Below are 13,988 nucleotides of genomic sequence, written 5' to 3'. Positions count from 1 at the left end.
CATATACATGTCAATATTAGACTGATCATAAGGATGGTCACTTTGATTTGCACCCTAACTCAGTTGAAATTGCAAAGCAAATTGCTGAGATAGATCAGAGATCTAGCCAGCATCAAATTGTTCTTTGTTTCGCAATATTGCGACCCACGAGTTCGTGCAATAAAGCTCCTCCTAATGCTGTCTAATTTGTTCTTTAAGTTGCCATATGACTAAAGAACAACCAAAAACAGGAAATCTATGGTTGCATATAAAAATGAGATTCTGACACTTGTTCTTTTTATATATTTACTTTATAGAGTTAGAATTCACTGAAAAGTAACTTCAAGCTGAAAACTGAAAATCGACTTTTTGTTCATTTTGTAGTTTTTTTGCTCATTTTATGTTTGTTGCTCATTTCATGTTTTTGCCCATTTTAAGAATTTTTTTCTCATTTTAGCAAACTTTTGCTCATTTTACGAAGTTTATGCTCATTTTACAAACTTTTGTTCATTTTATGTTTTCGCTCATTTTTAAAAACGTTTGCTCATTTTACAAATTTTTGCTTATTTTATAGTTTTGCTCATTTTCAAAAACTTTTTGCTCATTTTATATTGTAGTTTTCAGTTTTTAGCACAAGGAGTAGTTTTCACGTGATCCTATATATATATTTTTCATCCATTTCATAATTTTTATAACAATTACAATTCTAAGATCAAAACCAATTTTCACCATTATATAAGAAAAACATAGTTGTATTCATCTTGATGTGTAGCTTTAAATATCAATTTTTTCTATAACTGATATTTGATACTAATACATGATGAAGATATTAATCGTCAAATAAATGTGTTGAATACAACGAAATTACAAATTTTGCAAGAATTAAAACCAACGAATTGTACAATTCTCCATACGAGTGTATTGAGAGATTACCTTATCAATCAATACTAACTATACCCACTTTCATCAAAGTCTACTCATCTATTTCTGAATTTTCTTGTGAATTTTTGGTTCTTAGCAAAGTATAAATCTAGTTCGAGTATAAATCCAATCCCTAACAACACGAAAGTATATATATGGTTCAACAACATCGAGTTAAAGTATAAATCCATTTCAAGCACATTTTATCCAGTTCAATAACATCAAGTATCGAATTCAAGCACAATTCAATAGGCGCTACTATCATGTTCAAGTTAACATCCAGTTAAACAACAAGCACCACTCTCGAATTTCAGCTTTCAAGCATAGTTGGAGTGATGCTACATCATAATTCAGCTTAACTAGTTCATGCTATAAGAGATTTATTTCAGCTTTTCAAGTGCGTATAATGATTCTTAAACCATCTATATTGCAGTACAAATAATTAGCAACATGTCAGTGCTTGATGTACTACCTAGCTACATCAGCAACATGGCAATAAATTTACTAAAATCTTGTTTATATGTGAAGTATTCTTTCTTAGGTATCTTATACACATATTGATCCTTTGTTTAGTGCAGGAGTTATTGGAAACTATAGAGGAGAATGTATTGATGGATTTCAACGAAACATATACTTCTTGGATAGTTTGATGGTAGAACTACTGGCCACTGGCCATACTTGAGGGGATACATTATGCCCAACGTGAATTCATAAATCACCTCATGATTATCTCTGATTGCAACAATGTTATATCAATGTTCAACACAAGTATAATACACTGAGATGCTGACCATAACACAATTTATTGAATACAGGGAAATGCTCCAAATGTTTCACCAATCGAACAAGACAAAACTCTTCCTTCAACACCCTTCTCTCTCTTCCTCCAATTTGCTCCCTAAAATTAGGTAGCCGAATTTTTCAAAAGGAGAGAAAGAGAAGAGTTGTTGAAGAAGAGTAGAGATGGCAGTGGTTGAAAACGGTGTTGTTAATTAGGGGTGAGCACAACCGGGTACCCGGTAGAATTTCATAGACCCGGACCCAGACCCGGACCCACTGGGTATTGAAAATCTGGAATTGGAATTGGTCCAACCGGGTCTTAAATTTTTGGACCCAGACCCGGAACCGGTGGGTACCAGGTCCCGAACTGGGTACCCAGTTGTAAGTTTAACAACATACTAAAATGGGCAAATTGAGATATAAAATTTTTTAAAAAAATAAATGGGCCTAAAGGCCTACTAAATACTAATTTTTTACTTAACAACTATTATCCTATTACCAATTTTATATGAGTATATGAAAAAAACCAATTCTAAGTACTGGGTACCCGGACTTATACCCGCTCCAACCGGGTACCCAGAGTCGGGACCAGTCAAACCGGGTACCCACCAGGTACCGGGTCCAAAAAAATATTACCCAGAATTGGAACCAGATGCAACCGGGTCCACTTTTTTGGACCCGGACCCGGACCCAGTTGGACCGGGTCCAGGTCCGGACCCGGCGGGTCCATGCCGGGTCTGGGTCTGGGTCCGGGTACCCGGAATTTCTGCTCACCCCTATTGTTAATGGAGATTTTGATGTTGAAAGTGGGTCAGTGAACGGGAGCTCCAAAATCAGTAATCGGATGAAGAAGGTATCAACAAATTTAGCAATTTAGGACTAGATTGAATTGTTCTTTTCCTATTGATATATGTCAATGTGTATGACTATGTTTTATTTAAATCAAATATGATAATTGATTAATTTTTATCAATTAAATTGAAAAATGAGAAATGATACACCAAGTCAAGCAAACTTTAAGTTAAACGAAGGGACTTTATGTTTGCAAACTTTTCCCCCTATTTCTATGTTGAGTTCACTCATGGTACACCCGGGTGTACCATGAGCATGGTACACCCAGGGGTATTTTTGTAATAAATTAGAACTTCAGGTGCTCATTTGACACCAAATTTGCTCATATGGGAATTTTGCTCATTTACTCATTTGCTCATTTTGCTCATTTTGTAATAAAAGTGTTTGCTCATTTTCATAAATGAGTAGAAATGTTTGCTCATTTGTTCATTTGTTCACTTTGCTCATTTGCTCATTCGCTCATTTGGAGAAAATAGTCTTGGGTGTACCATGAGCATGGTACACCCAGGTGTACTATAAATATTCTCCGATGTTTTTACGTCCGTATTCCCGAATTTGAAATCTTGGGTCCCCGCCAACTAGTTCCTCGGTGTACTTGCATAAATCCCTTTAGATAGTGTTTGGAAACTTGTATTTCATTTCAAATAATGGGATTGAAATCTGGAATTTAAAGTTTGTATTTCAATTCCTAATCACTGTCATATGGTCCACCATTACATTATTAATTCAATTTTACCCCCTTTCTCGCTCCTACTTTAACCTCTTTTTATTTGTTTATTTATCTTAACCCCTTTCTCTCTCCTACTTTACCCACCCACACCCCATATAAATTAATTCTCATTGGTATCCGTAGTAATAGTAACAACGAAGATCTTTAGAAAACGGAGGTAGTATATCTAATTATAAATAATAGTTGGAAAAAGAAACCAAACAACTTCATAATTGTCAAGAATGATTTAGGGTTATGATTTCTTGCCTTTCGTATTGATTTCAATATAATATATATAGTACACCAAGTAAGGAAACCGTATAAACCTAGGGCCCTAAACATAAGGAAAGATCCCTAAACATAAGGAAAGATAACAACTATACAAATCTGTACAATATCTCCTAACACCCCCCCTCAAGTTGGGCAGGGAATGGATCCAAGATGCCCAACTTGGACAGTAGCAAATCAAACTGGGATTTCCCTAGAGCTTTGGTGAAAATATCGGCAAGCTGGGTCGAAGTAGAAACATAGGAAGGAAGAATCAGACCATCCTGGATAGCATCACGAACAAAATGACAATCGACCTCAATGTGTTTGGTGCGCTCATGAAACACTGGATTGTTCGCAATATGAAGAGCAGACTGGCTATCACAAAAGAGAGGCACGGCTTTGGGATGATTGACGCCCAAACTTAGTAACAAAGCTTTTAACCACTTGAGCTCACAAGTGATAGAAGCCATAGAGCGGTACTCAGCCTCAGCCGAAGATCGAGAAACCGTGGGCTGTTTCTTGGTCTTCCAAGAGATAGGAGAAGCACCCAGAAACACAAGCCAACCAGAAAGAGAACGACGAGTGAGAGGACATGCAGCCCAATCCGAATCACACCAGCCCTGGAGAGTGAGATCACAATCAGAACGCAATAGAATACCCTGGCCCGGGGTACCCTTCAAGTAGCGCACAACCCGCAAAGCAGCCTCCCAGTGCTCAAGACGAGGCTCCTGCATAAACTGGGAGAGAACATGAACAGAATAGGCGAGATCAGGGCGAGTCACAGCTAAATAAATCAAACGCCCCACAAGACGGCGATAAGCCGCAGGATCCGTGAGCAAGGAACCGGACGCGTAAGCCAGACGATGATTTTGCTCAATGGGAGAGCCACAAGGCTTAGACCCTAACAAACCAGCCTCAGAAATAATGTCCAGAGTATATTTGCGCTGACATAAAAAAATACCAGTAGAACTGCGGGCAACCTCAATACCCAAAAAATACTTCAACGACCCCAAATCCTTCATTTTAAAACAGTCACTCAAATAAGCCTTGAAAGAAGAGAGAGCAGCGAAATCATTACCAGAAATGATCAGATCATCGACATACACCAAAACATTAAGCTGAACAGACTCCCGAGTATAAGTAAAAAGAGAATAATCAGAGTAAGACTGCAGAAAGCCATAGGCTTTCAGAGCTGTGACCAATTTGGCGAACCAACAACGGGGAGCCTGCTTCAAACCATAGAGAGACTTACGGAGGCGACAGACAAGATTGGGGTTGGAGCACTCAAAACCCGGAGGAAGCTTCATGTAAACTTCCTCATCCAGATCACCATGCAAAAAAGCATTGTGGACATCCATCTGATGAAGCTGCCAGTTTTTGGCTGCAGCAATAGCCAGAAAAAGGCGAACAGTAGTCATTTTAGCAACAGGAGCAAAAGTCTCCGTATAATCAATACCTGCCTCCTGATGATTACCAAAGACAACCAGACGGGACTTGAGACGCTCAACTTCACCAGTAGACAAATATTTAGTGCGATAGACCCACTGACTCCCTAAGGCGCGCTTCCCAGGAGGCAATTCCTCCAAGGTCCAAGTACCATTATCCTCCAAAGCCTGAATTTCAGCTTGCATAGATTTCTTCCACTCATCACTCCGCATAGCTTCCCGAAAGGACCTGGGCTCAGTAGTAGATACAATAGCTGCAACAAACTTTAAATAATTTGCAGAGAAATTTGAACAATTTATGTAGTGAGCTATAGGATAGGGAGTACCTGAGGAAGCAGAAGGAGAGGCAGCAGAGGAGGACGGACTTTCAGTAACAACGGCATTAGTGACGAAATCTTTGAGAAGAACCGAGGGAATTTTATCCCTCATACCACGACCGAGAGGAGGAGAAGAGGGGGGAGTGGGTGAGTCAACAATAGAGGCCGCGGGCTGGGCAACAGGAGAAGCCGCGGATGAGGGAGAGTGGGCCGGAGAGAAGGCCGGGCCCGAAACAGGAGAGCTGGAGAGAGGAGAAGACACGGGAGATGTGGGAACGGGCGCGTGAGGCGCGGATGGGCCAGGAGAGAGAGCTGGGTCAGGATCCGGAGAGGTATTTGAGGAGATAGAAGGAGAGGGGGGTGGGCTGGCAGTATTTGTGACGAGAGAGGGGGGTGGGCTGGCATTGTTTGTGGCGAGAGAGGGAGAAGAAGCGGGAGACGGGTCCGGGCGAGCAGAGGGCATGGGTGAGGCGTGGAATGTGGGCGGATAGTCATCATCGAAATCCGGTTGGATGGGGGGAGAAGTAGGAAAGAGAGCAGGTGGGTCAATGTTAACATCTGCAGGGGACAAAAAGGGGAACATATCCTCAAAAAATTTTACATCTCTAGAGACAAAGAATTCCTGGGTGTCAAGATCATACAAACGCCATCCTTTCTTACCAAATGGATACCCAACAAAGACACATTTCCGACTTCGACTAGCAAACTTATCTCCCTTAGTTTTGTGATTGTGAGCAAAACAGAGACAACCAAAAGTGCGTATAGCATCATAAGAGGGACAAACACCAAAGAGAATCTCAAAAGGGGATTTATTTTGTAAGAGAGGAGAGAGAGTACGATTAATAAGATGAGCAGCAGAAATAACACTTTCACCCCAGAAATAAATAGGAAGATGAGCTTGAAATCTTAAAGCCCGACCAACATTTAAAATATGTTGATGTTTTCGCTCAACCCTCCCATGATGCCAGAGGAAGCAAAGAAAGCATGGAGACAGTTAAATTCAGTGCCATTGTCACTTTGAACTACTTTAATGGTTTGAGAAAACTGGCGATCAATCATGGCAACAAAATTCATAAATAAGGGAAACACCTCAGTTTTATCAGTCATTAAATACACCCACACAGCACGGGAGAAATCATCAACAATAGTCAAAAAATATCGGGCCCCACAGGAGGAAACATGCCTGTAAGGACCCCACAAATCACAATGAATCTTCTCAAAAATACGACTAGCCTTATTATCACTTAAAGGAAACTTGTCTCTAGAATGTTTAGCACGAAAACAGATTTCACATGCTTTATTTAAACTACCCCTATGACCACATAAAGGGGGAAGTAACTTCACCACTTTCTCCGAGGGATGCCCCATACGACGATGCCACAACTCAAAGTCAGCAGAAACACTGTGAATGGAGACAGGAGGAACAGAGTCATCACCGTTGAAGTAGTAAAGTCCATCCTCTCTACGACCCGTTCCAATCAGCTCCCTCATGCGGTCCTGGATAGCACACATAGAAGAGTTAAATTGAACAAAACACTGCAAATCATTAGTAAGCTGCTGAACAGAAAGTAAACTACAACTGAACTGAGGAACTAAAAGGACATTAGTAAGAGTAATAGAGGAAGATAAGCGAACCGAGCCCGTCTGAGTAGCCATAGCCCGACTCCCATTAGGGAGACCAACCGAACATGGAGTAATAGAGACTAGATCAAACATACAAGAACTCTCACCAGTAACATGGTGAGTGGCACCACTATCAATTATCCATGAAGAGGAAGAAAACGCACCATTTAACCGATTGTCAGAGAGCTTGGCGGAACCGAAAATACCGGCCAGGGCTTGCCATTGTTCGGGAGAAAAGAGAGCCGGAGGTGCCGAAGAAGAAGGGACCGAAGGGACGGGCGAGGCCGCAGCCCCCACTACCGCCGTAGCATGAGCTGAAACAGTCCCTCGGCCACGGCCAGCCGACGGTTTGGTGGAGCGAGCTTTAGGATCCGAGCCATCAGGGTAGCCAATTAATTCATAACACTTGGAAATATCATGACCCGGTTTCTTACATTGAGCACACACATGAAGAGTCCAACACTTAGAGACCTCATGTCCAACCTTATGGCAGTGAGAACAAACCGGCCGGTCCGTAGAGGAACGACCGCGAGGAGCAGCCCCGGCAGAACTGGACGGACCACGCACGGCAAAGCCGAGTGCGTCAGGCGGGCGCTCGTCCGAAGGGAATTTGGCCAACCGAACTCGTTCCTCTTGAACGACGAGTTGGTAGGCGCGGTCAAGAGAAGGCAAAGGATCACTGGATAATATTTGAGTGCGTAAACGACCATAAAATTCAGAATAAAGACCCATCAAAAAATCATGAAGACGTTGATTTTCACGACGCTCAGCATGAAGAGAACCAGCAGAACACGGAGAAGGGCATGTACAAGAGATAAGAGGTTCATGCTTGAAAAGTTCATGCCATAGCACATTCAATTTGCCATAGTAAGTAGAGACGGACATGGATTTAGTTTGTTCACACTTAGCAATTGCAGATTTCAGTTGATGAATTCTAGGGCCATTAATGGTAGCAAACCTAGTTTTTAAATGAGTCCATAATTCATGAGCCTCACGGAATTTACTCAACGTACCTTTAACCTCGACGTCAATGGTGTTGAGCAACCAAGACACGACCATGGCGTTGACCGTGCGCCAATCTGCGTCAATGAAAGGGGAGATGGGACCGCGCAGGCTGCCGTCGACGAAGGAAAACTTGCGGCGGGCCTCTAGGGCGAGCTGGACATCGCAGGCCCAGTCGTCATAGTTATCCGTCGTGAGGCGAGTCGGGGTGATAAAGTCGCCAGGCCTGTCGCCGGTGCCGAGGAAAAACGGGTTGGTGATATCGAGACGGGGGACACTTTCCGGCTGTTTTTCAGAATCGCCGGCCATGAGAGAATATTATGGGAGAAAAAAAAATTTGTCAAGGCTCCGATACCATGTCAAGAATGATTTAGGGTTATGATTTCTTGCCTTTCGTATTGATTTCAATATAATATATATAGTACACCAAGTAAGGAAACCGTATAAACCTAGGGCCCTAAACATAAGGAAAGATCCCTAAACATAAGGAAAGATAACAACTATACAAATCTGTACAATATCTCCTAACAATAATAAACGTTTATCATCAATCTCAAATCCACAAATCATAACTTCTTCTGCCAGCATTAAAACAAGCATGTCAAATCGGACCGATAATGGTAGCCATAAAAATGCATATGAATTTATGAAATATGAATCTTCAATACACAAATAAGTGAATAACTAGGATGTAGGAGATGCCAACATTTGTTATCCTTTATGGAAAACATTACTCTTTTTTTTTTTTTTTTTTTTTTTTTGACGAGGGAAAACATTACTCTTTACACTAGAGCAATGCAAATAAAAAATCATAACACTAACATTACTCCCTCCGTCCCATAATATAGTGCCTACTTCATTTTTTGTGGGTCAAACTTTAAAATCTTTGACCGAATATTCTCATTTGCATGTATAAAAGAACATATTCATGTGGGATCTTGTTAGATTTGTCTCAATGTGTAGTTTCATAATATCAACTTCCTATATTTTTTATTAATACTGAATTGAAGATATTAAAGGTCAAAGTTACGTCTTGGAGACCGTGTAACAAATAAACAAACACTATTTTATGAGACGGAGGGAATAATATATTGTCGCACGCATCACGTGCATATAGTACTAGTAAACATATATAGCTAGTAGCTATTCCATTACTTCATAAATGTATATGCTATAGATAAATAGATTGTCGGTCTACAATCATAGTACTATACAATCAATCATCTTCGAATTCATTAGGTCTATCTGTTAATAATATTCAGATGAGACCATATATCGGTTGATAACATAAGAACTAATATACTCTCTTTATTCTAGATTAAGAGTCACATAACTTGAACTAATCATGTGACAGGCAAAATCCGAACAAAAAGAATATATTTTCGTCCAAATTTCAGAGTTCAAACTAATATTATACAACAAACAACATAAAAATAAGTTCATCAAATAAGCATGGTTAAGCTGCAGATGGAGCCAACATATAGTAGGCATTGTTAAATTCCGATAACGCCGCCTTTAGTAATTGGAGTTTTGCTTCCTCTGTATTGTAGTCAAGTGATTTATCATCATAAATATCCCACCACTTTTTAACCAGTATTTGTATGTCTTCTCTCTCCATGTTTTCTTCTTCACCTGTATACCTCCATGGTTTTGATCCCTATTTTTTTTAGAAAATATTTGTATTAGACAATTGAAACATATATTTATCTAGAATAACATTAAAGTAAATATTTTGGATTAGTGTATACTTACAGCAGCACAATAGTGAACAACTTTGGCATCATTAAGTACAATGTTTTCAGGGTGACGCCATAACATGGCTAACACAAGATTGTAAATTGGAGGAATGGGCTTGTATATGTTCTTGAAGTACATGTTTAGAAAGTCCTGCATGATATGCCACAAATTAGCCAAACTTTGACTTTAATCCAATAATTTTTAATTAATTGCTAATTTTAGATATCTATATAAATATATTGAAAGATGTTCCTATATAAGGATTGTGCCACGGGGCGCTCTCCCGAGGGAGTTTTAATTCATGTAATCCATGTACAATAAAAAAAATTATAGATTGCATTGTATAGGTTTTGATACTGTGATCTCAAGTTCATATACTAAAATTTTAACTACTATTTAGTGTTATCATTTTAAAGTTCAATAATAATAAATGAAGTTTTTTCTTACTCGGGACATAGCCCGGGTCTAATAACTAGTTAATTGTTAAATTAATATATGAGAGAGCATGAAAAATCAAATATCATAGTTATAAGAAGTGGATGAAGTATTTATTAATTTGAAAATTATCGTGTAAAAATCGATGATTTTAATTTACCTGCTCAGCAAAGGGGGTGGGTGTGGTGGTTTTGACAGTGTTGAGAAGATCATGATAAGTGGACATTTTGGGCTCAAACACAAACATTCCAGCGTTAAAGTAAAGAGCAGGCTTTGGGCCTAACTTGTCCTCAGCCCATTGGACTTTGTTTGGGCATTGTTGGCAGTACCCAATCTTATATTGAGGAGTGTGACTCCAAGTTTTCTCACAAAAGCAGTCCATCACAGCATAAAAATAGCCATCGGGTAAGTCAAAGAGGTGGTCAATGTTGTCAAACACTTGGATATCTCCATCCAAGTATATCATCTTGCTAAACTCCACAAACTGCAAAAAAAAAAAAAGAAAAGAAAAAATGCAAAAACATTATTAACATCAGAAAAACTAATTTTGAGGTGAAATAAATTTTTAAAAAATGAAATTTTCACATACCCGATAATTTTTTTTATTCATCAATATACCCTCAATTTCTTGATAATTCACCATGTACCTCTTATGATAACGACGGTCAACTTTTTTGATCATTAAGCCCTGATTCTATTACTAAATCTTTATTAATACCTATTTCAATCATTTACTCTTCCAGATTCGTATTAAAATAACACCTAAGGCCAAAGAAGAAGGAAGAAAATTCTGGAAGAAAAGGAATAAAAGGAGTCATTTGTGGTGCTTTAATAGTGGTTGATTAAGGTTAACAACTTAAATAAGGTTTAGATAGGGTTTGATAATGAAATTAGGGGCTAATGACTATAAAAGTTGACGTTCAGTATCTATTAAGGATATGTGGTGAATTGTGAAGAAATTGAGGGGTATATGGTGAATTTTGAAAATATCAAGGATATATGGTGAATAAAAAAATTACGGGGGTATTTGGTGGGGTATATGGTGAATTTTGAAAATATCAAGAATACACGGTGAATAAAAAAAAATATCGGGGGTATTTGGTGAAAAATATGTTATAATAAACATGTTATGAGTACTCTAATTATCCATTGGAAAAGATAAAATACAATATTGAAATTATTATTATGGAAGTTATTGTTTAATTATGAAATAAAAGGTCTCCTTATCATTAGTCTATAGAGATGTATGAGTCACAACTCAAAATAATCCTAAAAGTTATTGTTACACATTGGATGAGCAATACAAAGTTGATCATTTCATCTTTTTTAACATGAAATTTACTTAAATAAGCTAGTTTTCACGAATGCGTGAACATTCAACTCTAATTATATTGAAAAATAAAGTGGGCATAAAAAGTCTCCTAAGGATAATAGTAGTCAATGGATCATGCATACATGTGTGGGGGCATTTTTCCTATACTAATTGTTTTTATATAGGGTAAAATGGGAATACTAATTAATTAAATGAAAATCGTAAAAGTTTTTCGTAAAAAGAAGATAAATATTTAGCATATAAAAAAAATATTAAAAGATAAATAAAACAAAATACATCGAAATAGAATTTTATAATATGATTAATTAGACAATTTGACAGAAGACTCGCTAAGTCGCTCTGGATGAATATTTAAGTGTTGAACCAAGAAGAAAACCTTGAGATTAAATTATATATAAATATGCATGCATTGTCCTTCTTTATATTGTACTTGACGTAACAATACCGAATACATGTGCTACATGAGTAATACTAATTAAAAAAAATATAGTGCAAAGGTGACAAGAAAAAGCTAGGCAATACCTCCCAAATTCTGAGCTTGGAGTAGTTTATGACATAATAAGGCATAGCAAATTGAGTATGGTTTTCAGGTGGATAAACCGGCTCAATTTCACGAACTACACAGCCTTGAGACACCAATATGTTGCGGTGCTCCGGCGGAACATCCGGCAACACCGCCACCACCAACGGATAACGACTCTTGGCTTTTCTTAAACCCTTGGCAAGCCCTACAACTCCTTTGACATAGTCACCATTGCCTGCCAAAAATGTTATATAAGCTCTCATGTTTTTGTCATCATTTGCACTGATCATGTTCAAGATTTTGGAAGCCATTTTTTAAGGATGTATATGTATATGTGAATGAAAATTATACTAATTGGATGATGGAAATTTCTGTGTTTAATTTGTAAGTGTTGTGATAGAGTAATTACTGTGTTTAAAGATGTTGTTTCTTGACTCTTGTGTAAGTAATGTGTGTATGGTTGAGAACTGAAGGTAAGGCTTGTTTATATAGAAGTTTTGGGAGGGGGTATAAGAGTAAGTGTAACCTAAAATTAGCTTTCCACGTATGTTCCTTTAAGGGGAAAAAAATATACACTCAAACAGTCAAAATCATATCCATTATTCACCTAAATTCTAAATTTCTACATAAGTGTACTTTTAAACTTCTATGATTCTTTGTATGAATATCAAGTAACTTATTCAGTTAAGTTAGTTAACTTTTCACGACTTGTTTGGTATTTGATTATAGATGGTGGTAATGGGAATGAATTTTGTATGTAATTTGTGATGAAAATCATTATTCATTCTCATGGTAATGTTTAAGGGTGCTTATCGAGCGAGTCGAGCCCGAATAGCACTGGGCTCGGCTCGGCTCGGCTCGAGCTCGTTTAACTTTTCATGAGCTCGGCTCAGCTCGAGTTGTGATGACCCATTTGGAGATTCGATCCAACATTCATCATACTCATACTCAATTAGCATAGTCCAACTTGTTACTTACATCCACTTTAATATTTTTAGCAAAAACACCAAGTAAGGGCAAACCTTAAATATAATAGATATTTTGTCTAATATACTCATATAAAATGTTGTAGTATACTGACAAATTATTCAGTTTTTGAATTAGAGGTTGCGGTTCAAACTTTGGTCCTTCTAATTTATTTTAGTCCAAAATCTTACTCATGATGTGAGTTACTTACTAGTGTAAATGGGTTTATTATACTACTAGGGTCATTCTATCATACAGGCTCATTTGGTTAATACATGATAATGCTATTTTATCCCAAAATACCTATTTTCTTCTTAAAATTTCATTACCATCCATTACTACTGGAAAGGTGGTATTGAATGGTAATGACAATTTATAAAGAAAAACTCATATTTTAACATCAAGTTTCATTACCATGAATATTAACTTGGAAATTAAATATATTCACAAATTTATACTAAAATCATTACTATTACCACCATTTTGTACCACGAACAAAACGAACCGTAAAAGTGCAGCTTAGACACACCGAGACGGACGACTAATCCGAAGATCTATTTGCAAAACACTAATGATAGTTGTAGCCTATTTTTTTGTTTTAATAGTTTAACTAGTATTTTAGGCTCGGGCAATATCTTGGTAATTGTAATTTTCATTTATTAATATTTATTTTAAAATTATAACACCGAACACATTACTTGAATTAGTGGTTAAGATTTTAGTATATAATGTGAAGTGTGACTTGCGCGAGAGAAGAATGGCTCGGCACGAGTGGTGCGCCCGCACCAAATGAAGGTGCGCCCGCACCAAATGAAGGTGCGCCCGCACCAAGATGTGGTGCTCCCGCACGTCCTACGACGATTCAAGTTGAGGCAGAACACTTTGGTGCTCCCGCACTCGAGGCATGTGCGCCCGCACCAGATGATGGTGCTCCCGCACCTATCGGGGGATGCGAAATTTTCGGGTGTTTTTTTATCTTACGACTTAGGGCTTGTATCTTAGACTTCATATAAATATGTTTTGTCATATTTAGGGCTTTTAACCACAAAATAAGAGAGAGAGATTAGAGAAAACACAATAGAGAAGATTAGAGAGA

The 13,988-nt window shown here is 38.1% G+C and overlaps 1 protein-coding gene across 2 annotated transcripts; it reads right to left on the bottom strand.

The window, feature by feature from the left end:
* Window positions 1-9,104: 9,104 nt before the first annotated feature.
* LOC104890674 (galactinol synthase 2) lies at window positions 9,105-12,387 on the bottom strand. Of its 2 annotated transcripts, XM_010676251.2 has the most exons (4): window positions 11,926-12,386; window positions 10,231-10,554; window positions 9,651-9,785; window positions 9,105-9,555 (listed from the first exon to the last, which is right to left on the bottom strand). In XM_010676251.2, exons 1-4 carry the CDS (start codon window positions 12,235-12,237, stop codon window positions 9,355-9,357), a joined length of 972 nt encoding a protein of 323 aa, XP_010674553.1. In that variant the 5' UTR covers window positions 12,238-12,386; the 3' UTR covers window positions 9,105-9,354. The 2 variants fall into 2 exon arrangements, with proteins under 2 accessions (XP_010674553.1, XP_057250362.1); XM_057394379.1 differs by lacking the exon at window positions 9,651-9,785 and having other exon boundaries at window positions 11,926-12,387.
* Between the last annotated feature and the right edge of the window lie 1,601 nt (window positions 12,388-13,988).

The sequence above is a fragment of the Beta vulgaris genome, chromosome 4 (assembly GCF_026745355.1).
Source record: "Beta vulgaris subsp. vulgaris cultivar EL10 chromosome 4, EL10.2, whole genome shotgun sequence".
Taxonomy (NCBI): Eukaryota; Viridiplantae; Streptophyta; class Magnoliopsida; order Caryophyllales; family Amaranthaceae; genus Beta; species Beta vulgaris.
Note: the sequence above shows the minus strand (reverse complement) of the source record. Positions and strands in the feature narration are given on the sequence as shown.

Coding starts and splice junctions, on each gene's coding strand:
- LOC104890674 (XM_010676251.2), bottom strand. CDS start 12,237: ATGGCTTCCAAAATCTTGAACATGATCAGTGCAAATGATGACAAAAAC. Junction 10,555..11,925: donor CCAAGCTCAGAATTTGGGAG/GTATTGCCTAGC, acceptor TTTTTTTTGCAG/TTTGTGGAGTTTAGCAAGAT. Junction 9,786..10,230: donor CCACCCCCTTTGCTGAGCAG/GTAAATTAAAAT, acceptor CATATCATGCAG/GACTTTCTAAACATGTACTT.